The following is an 11,777-nucleotide window of genomic DNA, read 5'->3' on the forward strand; positions in this document are numbered from 1 at the left end:
TCATGAAACCGTCCCTATCTGTATTTATCTAAAAAAGCTTGCTTTTATGCAAAATTTACTGATCTACACTAGAATTTTGTAGCAAATAATCAGCTTTTCTTCGAAAAATAGAGTTAAGTTTTTAACAGGATCATCAGGAAAGTAATGGGTTCAATGCAAGATATCTTTAGATGCCCTGTCACTATTCCTGAAATAGTTCCACAATTTTAAATTGCTATGTAGCCAAAATTTGGGTGATTCTGTTTATCTTAGCTATTTACAAGGCCTCCACTGCTGATTATATGGAACTATCCTTGGTAGATTACCCCAAGAGACTGCTCTTTTCGGGTGACTTGCATTTTTGAGGACGTATCTCATTGTCGTTAATGCCTAAAGCTCTTATTTCAATACTATATTGATGCGATCAGATTGGATTTCTTGAAAATATATTGCTTCAAAATTTTGAGTTATGTGAGTTTTTACTAACCAGATAAGTGCAACTCTTTAATTCTTCCTATCTTCATTTTCGAGATGATTTTATCTGCGATTATGATTTCCTCTTTGAATTAACTCGGTGTACATCTTTCACAATTTTAACACTTCTTTGAATTCACTCTATTTCTGAAATTTCTATTCATATTTAATGCAAACACGAAGGTATTAACAAAATCAGTTTATAAGGCCTTCCTCACTTCTGGATGCCAAAGGAGTGATTATCGGATTATGGGTTAATTTTGTTATTGGGTGTGATCCACAGAATTTTGATAGGCACATAAATCCTAATTTAGTACTTATTTATTGTTTTTAACTTCGCGTTCATTTTAGTTTTTTTTTTTTAGTTGAAGTTCCACACTTGCTAACACGGAGGTTAGTGATACACCGATTGTAAATGCACTTTTACACAGCTGGGCGGTATGCTTGACGAAGAATTGAGTGAATACCATATGATATTTTAGTGTAATTGGCACAAAAGTCAAGTTCCGCCTTTCAAAGTTGCCAGCCTTGAAGTAATCTCTGTTGATCTTTTCCTAGTGACCTATCACAAATTTTATTGCAAGTTAAACATTTTTCATATTGGTAGGATAAACTAATAATATTAGTGTTTTTCTGTAAATTCTTCATCTCTGACAGATTCATATATGTTTCTGGATGATCCGTAATTAACTGCAGGTTGTTATTGGTGTTGAGAGAGATACGGAGGAACTGTTGGTGTATCGGGAGATGATCGATTGAAAGATGCTTTTAATTTTTAATTTTGCCACAACTTGCACTATTATTATTATCTCTCTATAGATGCTTTCTGTTCATATCGAAATTTCTCTCATTAGTTTTCCTATTCGTTGTTTCTTTCTTCGTCGTGATAACATCAGCATTGGTTTGTAATGACTCAATATCCATTGTTGAGATTCAGCTTAATATTCATTGTTGAGCAAAATCTCGCTAGTTTTTTTTTTTTCCAAGACAAAATTTATGTTTGTTTCAAGTTCTTTAGTAATTTATGCCCGATATTCAGTTGAGTTATAGGGACTTGTTTTCATTGTCAATTTTGATATACAGATAATAAACGTTTGGTGATAATGCGCAATAAGGCTTAACTAAGCTGAGTCATCTCTCCGTGCTCGTGCAGAAACAAACTGGAGAATGGAGCTTTTTTGCCAGTTATATTACCGGCAAATGTCCAGAAAATCCATTCTTTCCCGTTTTATCAGCACAGCTTTTTCAAAATATTTTGACTAGCACATTTAGTGGATTTATTTTTCTAAAATGGAGTGAAGTTTTTGGATGACCTTTGTTACGACTCTACGTCCAGTTATTTTATCAACAGCAGGCTGCTTTTTGTGCAAAATTTCAGTTACTACTTTGGTTTGAACAAAAAAAAGGATCATTTCGACATCAAACAAAATTGCAAAGTGAAATTTGTCTTAAAAAATTTTTCTCAGGAAATTTTATTTTATTTATTTTGATTATTTGAATCATATATCGTATTATATAATATGAAAGACAGCGAAGTGGTAGTTGATAAAAAGATGAAAATAACACTTAAACCTTAGTACAAGAGATTATTGAGAAAGAAATATGTAGTTTTCGATCTCATCAAGAGCAGGTGACAAGTGAAACGGTACCATGCAGTGCTGATGCTGATATCATGATAAAATTAGGCAACAGGGAAGGAATGAAAGGAGGTTGGAGTGGAAGCGCTGGGAAAAAGGGAGAAGAGGCCACTTTCCATATCTGCAACAAAATATTCATCAATCATTATCCAAGTCGATTAATTACCTCTAGATGGACTATATTACCTGCTGAGTACTGATGTACGTATATTTTTGATTTCTAATTCTCTCAAAAACAATTTTCATTTTGCTCATTTTTCGATTTCGTTTGGAGCGAAATTTCTGTGGAACAACAATGATCTCCAGTGATAGCAAACCGGTTGTTCATTTTTCGGCCAAATATCCCCAAATTCCATGTTTTACTTTTCTCTTTCACAAAACTCTTGAAATCTTCATTCACGACAAGTTTGGGCGACAAGTTGCGTCATTAGATCAAATTTCAAATCTAATGACAAATAGTCTTATAATATCACACAAGATAATAGCCCCTTTCTTTGAAATTGAAAGTAAATTTTTAAAAAATAATTTTACTTAATTTTTCGAACTTTGAGTTTTTTATTGAGAATTACAACAAATAATGTATGGGAAATTATTCGATGATTAGAAAATGGCTAATGTTACCTGGAATTATTAATGAATGCAGAGTGGTGTGAAGAAAGCAAAGGTATGTGATGACAAATGAAATTATTCCATGTCTAAAGGGGATCAAAATACCACTACTACTCTTCTGTCAATGTTGCTGCTACCAATATTATGAAGGAGGTTGCATTATGATATCACTACTTTTACTGTAGCAAGCAGCGCTAATTTCGAAATCAAAGACAGTAACTGCTCTTTCTGATCGCTGACCGCAGTCAAAATAATTTTTTCCATCGCAGAGTTAAAATTAAAATTGTTGCAGCAAAGAAAGAGTATAGTGATAAGCTGAAAAGTGTGACTGCGCTAGATAAGTGATTATTCATTTATTTCAAATGGTTTCAATATTCAAATGATTAAATTGGGATACCGCGTCAACCCTCCCCCCTCTTGTCATATTCTCTTTTGTTTTATTTTTTCTATTTTAAGCTGGTGCTTCTATTTCATAACTTTCTTGTTAATTTGCAATTTTACTGACGTTAGTGTTAGATGTACAATCTTGCCTTCCTATTACATTTTTATCAGCCAATCAGTCAGTCAGTCAGTGAATTTGTCAGAGAGAGAAAAGGTAATTATGAATTAGAAGAGAAAAAAGAATAAATATTTATCATATTGGAATAGAACAAAAAATATTGAAAGTGAGCATGTGTCCTACACTACGATGAACTTTGATAGTTATAGCCATTTGTCAATATCACAACAAATGACGAAAGTGATTCCCGTTCTCTTATCTTTTCTAATCATCAAAAAAATAAGAATTCTTGTAATGAAATGAAAATTTTAAGAACAGCAAAAAATAACATTGAGACTTTATTCTCCAATTCTTCTCATGTAGCTTCAAAGAGGCCGCGTTTCGAATATTCGTCTCTAATTCTGAACTCTATTTGACCTTAATGACTTGAAGTCATCACACCAATTGTTCTTCAATTTTAAAGATTGACAGTTTTTTTCTATTTTACGTTGCTCAGATTCTTAATAACAACTTCTTATAAAAGAAGTGACGAAATCAATTTTTTAAAACCGTACATATCAATTTAAATGATTGGGTTTAGATTATATATCCAACACCATGTAAAAGTTTTATAGAATCATTGATTTCCTCCAATCGATCATTCGAAAATAAACAAGCGTACGCCTTTGACAGTACTAAAAACAGTGGCTAACGGAAAAGGTAATCTGAAATCGTGATAAAAGGAAAAAGAAGACCAGCCAAGAGAGGAAATGGATAGATGAGGGGTAAAATGGCAATAACATACGAGATCAGGAGAGAAAGTGGAATCCTTCAGATTTTAGTTGCCGTTAAAATGTGCTATGTTGTCTCGCAATTTGCCTTGTTATCCATAGTCTTTAAGACAAGCGTAATTCAGGAATCGGATCTCATTACTGAAGTCTCCTCGAAATAACCTAATACAGATACTCCTAGGTTGTAATCGTACACAGTTACACAGAGTATAGTAATGAAAACTCTCCTCGAAATAACCTAATACAGATACTCCTAGGTTGTAATCGTACACAGTTACATAGAGTATAGTAATGAAAACCTGCGAGAACTCAATGATTTCGAATCTTTTCTTTTTATTTCATAAAATATTTGAAATTACATAGTGCTCATAGATAATGGAAATATTTATGCTAGGAAAAATTATGATTCAGCGGTATTCGTTATCAAGATCTCGATGGTATTGATTGTGCCTTTACCGCCTCTAAGTTATCAACAGAAGAAAAAATTTCTACCGGAATGATTTTTGGGCAAAAATTTGCTAATGCGAAGTAATACACATCTTCTTGGTCTTTTATCGATGACAAAATGGCATAGTTGTAATCACTGATGGAACTCCGACCCTGTTTACCAGAATTTCCTTGTTTTATACTTTTATTAATAATATTGTTGAACAAAGATATGTATAAATCAAATAATTCCATTCCTTACGATTGACTTAAAATGTTCCTTTTCCCAATCACAATTTTACGCAAAATATTTCATTTGTTTTCTTCCGTTTATGCGTTAGCTCTTTTTTTGTTTTATTTTAAAACCAGTTCTGTTTGGTATTGCATTCATGTCATTTGCTTCATAGTTTTATTGGTACTTTTTAAAAGTAGAAACGAACAGTTTAACAGAGAGAAATGTAAGTACTTCTAATTAGAAATAAAATATGTATTTTAAATAAGTTTCCCTGATGTACTATTAAAGTGTGACGTGGCATTTCCCTTGAATCTATAATTAGAGAGTGCATACTTTGAGTAGTGCTATAATCACGACTAATAATGTTCTTTTTCTTTTTTCTAGAAAATTTTAAAAGCATAATCGAGTTTAATTACAGAACTCCAAAAAATTTATTTGTTCTTACCATACCATGCGGGAAAAAGTAATTAGGGTGATAATTTTTTAATTTGCATATTTGGTTGCAAAGCTAAGCTAGAGATCTCATGTGGAAAATGGAATACAACAAAAAAAAAATTGATTTTAGAAGAATAATATTTCAGATTTTTTTTTTCAAAGAAAATAATGTTTCAAGAAAATATTATTATAATATGATTCCAACAATATTTCGAAAAAATTTTTTTCTACATGCCAAAATTTTGCCTTTTTAAAGCTAAAATCCAAAGTATTATCCCTTCCCTTTTGAAATATTTTTTTCCTTTTCCCGCGAATAGTCAGATTTTCATCTTCCAGAAAATCTTTTATTTGCTTGGCAAGTTCCGATAATGATTTATCTCTTTCTTTATTTTTTCTAGTTCCGAAAATCCTCTCACATTTTCATAATATTTCGCAATATTTGCTTTCTTTTTCTCATAGAAAGGAATGAATAGCAAGTATTCTGTATTTTAACGTGTACTTGCTAGTTCTATGCTTACATTTGTTATTCTATAGTTCACACATTTCCAATCGTAACTGTTATTATCCTCAAAAGAAGTTTTCATTTTATTGCTTTCTAATTATCTCTTTGTTTAGTAAAATCATACTTTCCGCTTTGTTTTCTCTGTCAAGAATGACAAAAGCGAATTTTTTGAACATTTCATTCAATACTAACTCACCAAAATCAAAAAACTCTTATCTAAAGCCTTTCGTTTCAACTTTAAATTTGTCACCTTCAGTATATCAGCCCAACTGATCATTTAAGAAATGTCATCTTTTATTGAAACCCACTGAATATCCAACGTTTGTTTAACTTAGAAATATTCAATCAAATTTTTCTCAGCAAAATTGTCTAAATTAAGTATACAAGATAAGAATGGATGATGAGGAATGAACAGCAAGTATTGACTCCAAATGAAGCATTTTTCGAGGTCATTCCTTTCAACATATGTGAAAAGCTACTCGATGATAATGGTTAAAAGTAAGTTTGACTTGCTAAACCAGTATCATTCCCTTTAATTTCTTTTGTCAAACTTAATTTCATAATTAAAAAATAGCCTTCATTAAAATTCTTTAAGAATCCTTCAACAAAGAATGAATGAATTTTTTTTTCTTTTTTTTTGGGGGTGCTGTGCAAACATAAACGCCTTGTATCATTATTTCAAATATTTAAAGTAAGACTTGTGAAAATTCATTTACTGAAAGATTTGATTAAGTGATTAAGCTTTTCATAAGAATTGTTTATTTGAAGTGAAAAATTTTAAAGCAGATTTTAGATTATTCAATAAGCTTTATTTCTGACTCATCAGATTGAATTCAATTGTAAAAAGTTGTTCCTCTTTCGTTGCGGATGAAAAATGCATTTCACAAGAAATCCAGGAATCCAATGTGATTTAATTCTTACGGAAATTTGGTCTAAATTTAAACCATCAACGAGTTACTAATCATTATAAATCAAAAAAATTATTTAAATTTTGTAAAACGTAGCATTAACGAACTTTTCTTAAGAGAGTTGAGTTTTGGTGCCATACAAAAAATTGTAATTGAACTGGACGACATGTTATAAAATTTAAAATTTCTTTATAAGAGGCAAGTTTCGTCGGAAGAAATATGTGTAGTGTGAGCAGAAAACAGGTTATGAGAATTTTACAAATATAATTTGTTTGGTTTTAAATGTGTTGACTGTTTTCGGCTGTTCTTTTATTTTCATCGTTTATCTGAATGCCTTTGCAATGCTAGTTTCATTTCATCATCCAATTATTTCTTGAAATGATATAATAAAGTTGCAACTATCAATCCGGTCTCTTTTTTTAATTTTTTGAAAAACTAAATTCAAAATTATCAGCAGAAATTTGAATTTTACCACTATGGTGAATTTTTTTGCAACTACTGCATTCCATTTCTAAATGCATTTGAATAAATGAAAGGAAAAGAAACATGCAATGAATTGATGTTTAATTAGTTCCACAAACTCTGATCTAGATTTCATAATCAAACAAAGTTTTCTATGAAATTCAGAAACAGATTAGTTCATTAATAGATTTGAAAAGCAAACAATACTTCAATCTTCTCAAGGTAAAACATAAAACCGTCGAACGGATTAAAACAGGAGCACGGAAAGTTAACTGAACAGATAGTTTCAATTTCGAAAAACTCTACTGTAATGTAATTATTCATTGTTTGATGGAAAAGATTTTCATATTTCATTTTGTTTCGTTTTGAATTTTATCTTTTATTTTCAATTTTCTAAAAATTGCAAGTTTATAATTCCAATTCATCTGTCCAGTACAGCTTCTGTATGCATTTTGTATTTTGCGAATATTTCATTACTGTAAAAAAAAAAATTAAACTGAAGATATGTTCTTTCTATATTTAACCTTCACTTTAGAGATTGTGGTGCTTTTTGACTTGTATCTTTAACTTCATATTTTATGGTACGTTGATTGTGAAAGATTGGATATTATCCTTGTAAGTGAGCAAAGAATGGGAAAAATTGTGACAGAATATTTTGCATATTTATTTGCTATTTTCATATAATTTTCTCAAATTATTTCATTCAGACAAACCATTATATATGGCAATGTGTTGCTGAAGACATTATTCTTGTTGTTAGTTTTTTTTTTTCTTTTGATGTTAAAAATAAATTTAATAATTTGAAGGAGAACAGTTAAAAGATCATTCTAAATATATTGTTATCAATTGTGTGCTTCTCTGATATTTGGTGAAAATTTTCGAGGTGATGAAGCATCAGTGATGGACTAATAGTGTTAGATCGTGATATGTATGAAATTTTTTTCAAAATCTTGGTCTATGGAAGTTTGTTACTTCACACGGCGATGTTTGTTGATAAAATTACTTAAGTTCTAAGCTAGTAAACTTTCAATTTCTCATTTACCTGTAATATGTTTCTAACATTTCATTTATTCTAAAACAAATGAACATGTGACTTCCTATGATGCCTTTTCAAATTTTTTCAGATCTTTAAAAGTGCTTTACAATAGCCGTAGATTTTCAGAGTCAGAAATAATTTGTAAGCACAGCACTGATATTAGATATTCGTAAATGAATCATCACGAATCTCTTTCAAAAAAATCAACTTTTTTTGATTCAGAATGGGGTGCTGTGAAATAGAGCCTGCGAAAGTTGTCTTGTTTTTGAACTTGTTCATTGTAGCTTTTACGTATTTCTTTTACTGTTCTCAAACTTTTTTTTCTGCTAATGAAACAAAATTGGTAAACTGGTGATTCATCAAAGTTCATTTTAAAGTTGCCTGCGTATATCGAAATATTTGCGGTTTTCGGATTCTGTAGTTTTTTGAAGGTTTTTCAAGTTTTTCGAAATTTTATTTGAAAATTTCCAAGTCTGACAATACTGGAACTGGAATTCCATTGGATAATTAATTAGCTCTGAGAAATAATTAATTTGGTGTGTCGCAAATAAACTAGTGTTGCAACTGCTGCACTTATCTGCTATAATCGCATTCGCAATCCCTCGTTCCATTTTGCATTTATAATTCATTTTGCGCTTTCCATACAGTTTCGATGTTCTGAAAAAGTTGAAAGAGTTTCCGTAGCTTGTGGTTTTTACTAAGTTTTTTTTCTTTTGTTGTTGTTCAACGAGTTTGCTTACCCTCAGGAAATATGATGTTATTATTTTTGGAGTAGTGGTAACAGTAATGAATAGTTGGAAAGCAAAATGTATAAAGAGAAGAAGGAAATTTGCACTCTTTCCATTTCTACTTTCAGCTCAATGCGATGAAATAAGCGAAAAGTCAACCATGAAAATAATTTAATTTCAGATAGATTCTAACAATTGAGTGAAAAGGTTTCGACAAAAAAATGTAACTCCTTTCTTTTCCGGAAAATTTTCCACGTGTTCACTTCAGTTATAAATCTTCCGTTTTTTGTCCAGTTAACTTGAAGAAGAGGCAGAAAAGATAATAGAAAAATGTATATAAGAGAGAATACTGGCTGCTGCACCCCTCCGAGTGTCACATGCCTGGAGGGTGGAGGTAATATCTCAAGTATCCACTTCTAGAAAATACGTTTGTCTCCTTTCCCAACTAATGAGCGACAAAACTTGTTCTCCTTATAATTTAATAGCAGTTGTGATAGCAAAAGCGACAAAACAAGATATGATGTTCTTTTCCATTGCAGACAGTAAAACTGCGGAAGACAAGTTCGGTTCATTTCTCGATAAAATAGGTAGAGCAGTCGGTAGGGAAGGGAAATGATAGGTTGCTACCGGATCTCCGGCACTTCAAATGCATTCCCCATCATTTCAGGATGTCGATTCATTAATAATTGAGATCTAACACATCTCTATTTGTTTAATTCATTTAACAGGGGACAGCTCCACAAAATTTCATTCCATCGATTTTATTTAATTTTCTTCAATTCATAATATAATTGTCACGGATACGACTATTTTCTTAAATTTTTAATTCCATTTTTTCGGAATTTTTTATCATTTTCCAATAAATTAATTTGTCATTGTTCTTTTTGTGAATTTAGGAAAGGTAGCGAAAAGCTAGTTATTTACACTGTTCCGAGAAAAATAATGAAAGAGGCACAATGAATTCGAATGGCACAATGAAAATTGTCATTTTAATGGTCCTGATAAAATATTAAGACAATCACAATATATATCAGAGCTCTTTGATCTATTTATGAGGGATCGGAGAGATTGGTATTTTGTTGAGCAAGCTTCTGATTCACTTCAAAAGCGGAATCATTTGTAGGAAGAATCGGAATCATGTATGTTTCGATGTTATCACTCTATCTATCAGCACTCAACGCGATAGACAATCAACCTATTTTGCATCAAACGCAATTAACCGGTAGAAATGTGAGGATGATGAATCGCTGTGGTACATAATAGTTGTAATTTTTAAATTGAATTGTTCTTATGACAATTTAATTAGTAACGAGATCGAAAAGCTGCGTCTCTTTTTGGTAGATTTTTAGGATAAATTCCATCGAATTGAGATATGTTGTTTATCATTTCAGTGGGACTGTAAACATAGCTGCGTGAAACTTATTTATTTACTTGTTTCCAGAAAGAAAGGTTAGTACCGTAAGTCGCTTGCATATGCATAAATGAAGAAGTGGAGTACTGAAAAACATTTCTTTGTACAGTTGACAGTTGCGCTAATATAACGGATTAGTGGCTAAGTGATGTATATATTATAAAATATCAGTTCTCATTCTGTATGCTTCACATCTAACCTTCAAAATAGCTGACGAAATCATTTTTTTTATCGGTTCAATCCAATTTCGTTCATATCGCTTGCCACAAATAGTACTCCGAAAAATTTGGATTCTTTTCTTATACTCTTAATCTTTATGCTTGTAATTTCACTAAGAAAAAGATGATGATAACAGGAAATAAAAATTAACCGTCTGCCTATTATATTCTTGGTTGCAAACTTGTCCTGCTAGATATCCACGATTGAATCGTTGAAGATTCTGTAGATTTATCCTAAATTGATGAATTGATGAACAGAATTACTTATTTCCTGTCATATTAAGCTTCCCCGATTTAGTGAAAAATTTTGAGAACTGTATCTCATAAAACTTCAATAGCGTCTGATATTTGTCGTTCCTTATCACGACATATTTATCTGATAAAGATTTATGGATGTCTTTCTTTTATCTCCCATTAATTCCTTACGATTTTAAATTCAGCAATTATTATTATTCCTTTGCTTCATAAATTTATTTATAAATGAATAGCAACAAATTCATTCTGCCATAGTTAACTGGATAAATGATAAGGTATATTTGATTGAGGATATAACAGAGAGGTAGGAAGAACAAGTAAGGCAAGAACCAGTTATAAATTATCCTCCTTAAATTTCTCCTCTCCTCTTCCGCCACTTTGTCAAAAATGTTTGTTTTGCTTGATCATATATAATCATTTTAACTAAAACCAACCAGTACCATCTATGGCTTAAAACTTTCCGTCACATTGATCTTCTAAGCTTACCTTAGTAATCTTAAATTTGAAATAGCAATTCAGGTTGAGATTTACTGAGATGAGTGTGGTTGTTATCTTGCTTCATATTCAATCACATCCTTCAAACCACTAGCTCTATTACAAGAAACTGATTTTTTGTTCAATTTAATTAACTGCTATGTAGTTTGCCCCTATCTACTTTTTCATTCAACGATTCGTTGTATTAAACGTCGCCATCTTTCGTAATCTGTTTCTATCTCAGGCAAGCTACTTTGATCTCTTCCTTTTCCAGTTTAAATTCCTACTTGTTGTGTAGCATCAAATGATGCCCTTCCATAAAACATTAGAAATTCAGATTTCAATGCTTAATGCTTATTAGGAACTCTTAGTAACTACTTTAATTCCAACCATACAGTGGAAAGTTTGAAAAACAAAATTACTGAAGAAGTTCGTGAATTCAGTGGTATATCCCAATGATTCCCTTGTGAAACATAATTTACTGATTAGTTCAATAAATCAGATTGTTTGTTACTAATTCACTATCCCTAACAAGATTCGAGAATTCGAGTCCACACTTTCACAATTTCTTGAGACATCACTTTGTGTTACGCTCAAATTTATTAGTAAAAGGTTACCTAGTTTCAAACAAAATTTGATGTATTGCGCCCAGGGGCGCTGGTGGTTCTTTTAAATGTGCAATACATTTACTTCTGTGGAAGCAATGTTATACAAAGCCT

General features: G+C 31.3%; 1 protein-coding gene across 1 annotated transcript; it reads left to right on the top strand.

Moving 5' to 3' along the window:
- Positions 1-5,966: 5,966 nt before the first annotated feature.
- Positions 5,967-7,691, top strand: LOAG_04434 (hypothetical protein; the record flags this gene model as incomplete). The annotated part of the gene is made up of 4 exons (XM_003139971.1): positions 5,967-6,057; positions 6,671-6,717; positions 7,102-7,203; positions 7,644-7,691. Coding segments are annotated over 4 exons (288 nt in total), but the record flags the coding sequence as incomplete, so codon positions are not given.
- Between the last annotated feature and the right edge of the window lie 4,086 nt (positions 7,692-11,777).

This window comes from Loa loa, assembly GCF_000183805.2.
Source record: "Loa loa unplaced genomic scaffold supercont3.6, whole genome shotgun sequence".
NCBI lineage: Eukaryota > Metazoa > Nematoda > Chromadorea > Rhabditida > Onchocercidae > Loa > Loa loa.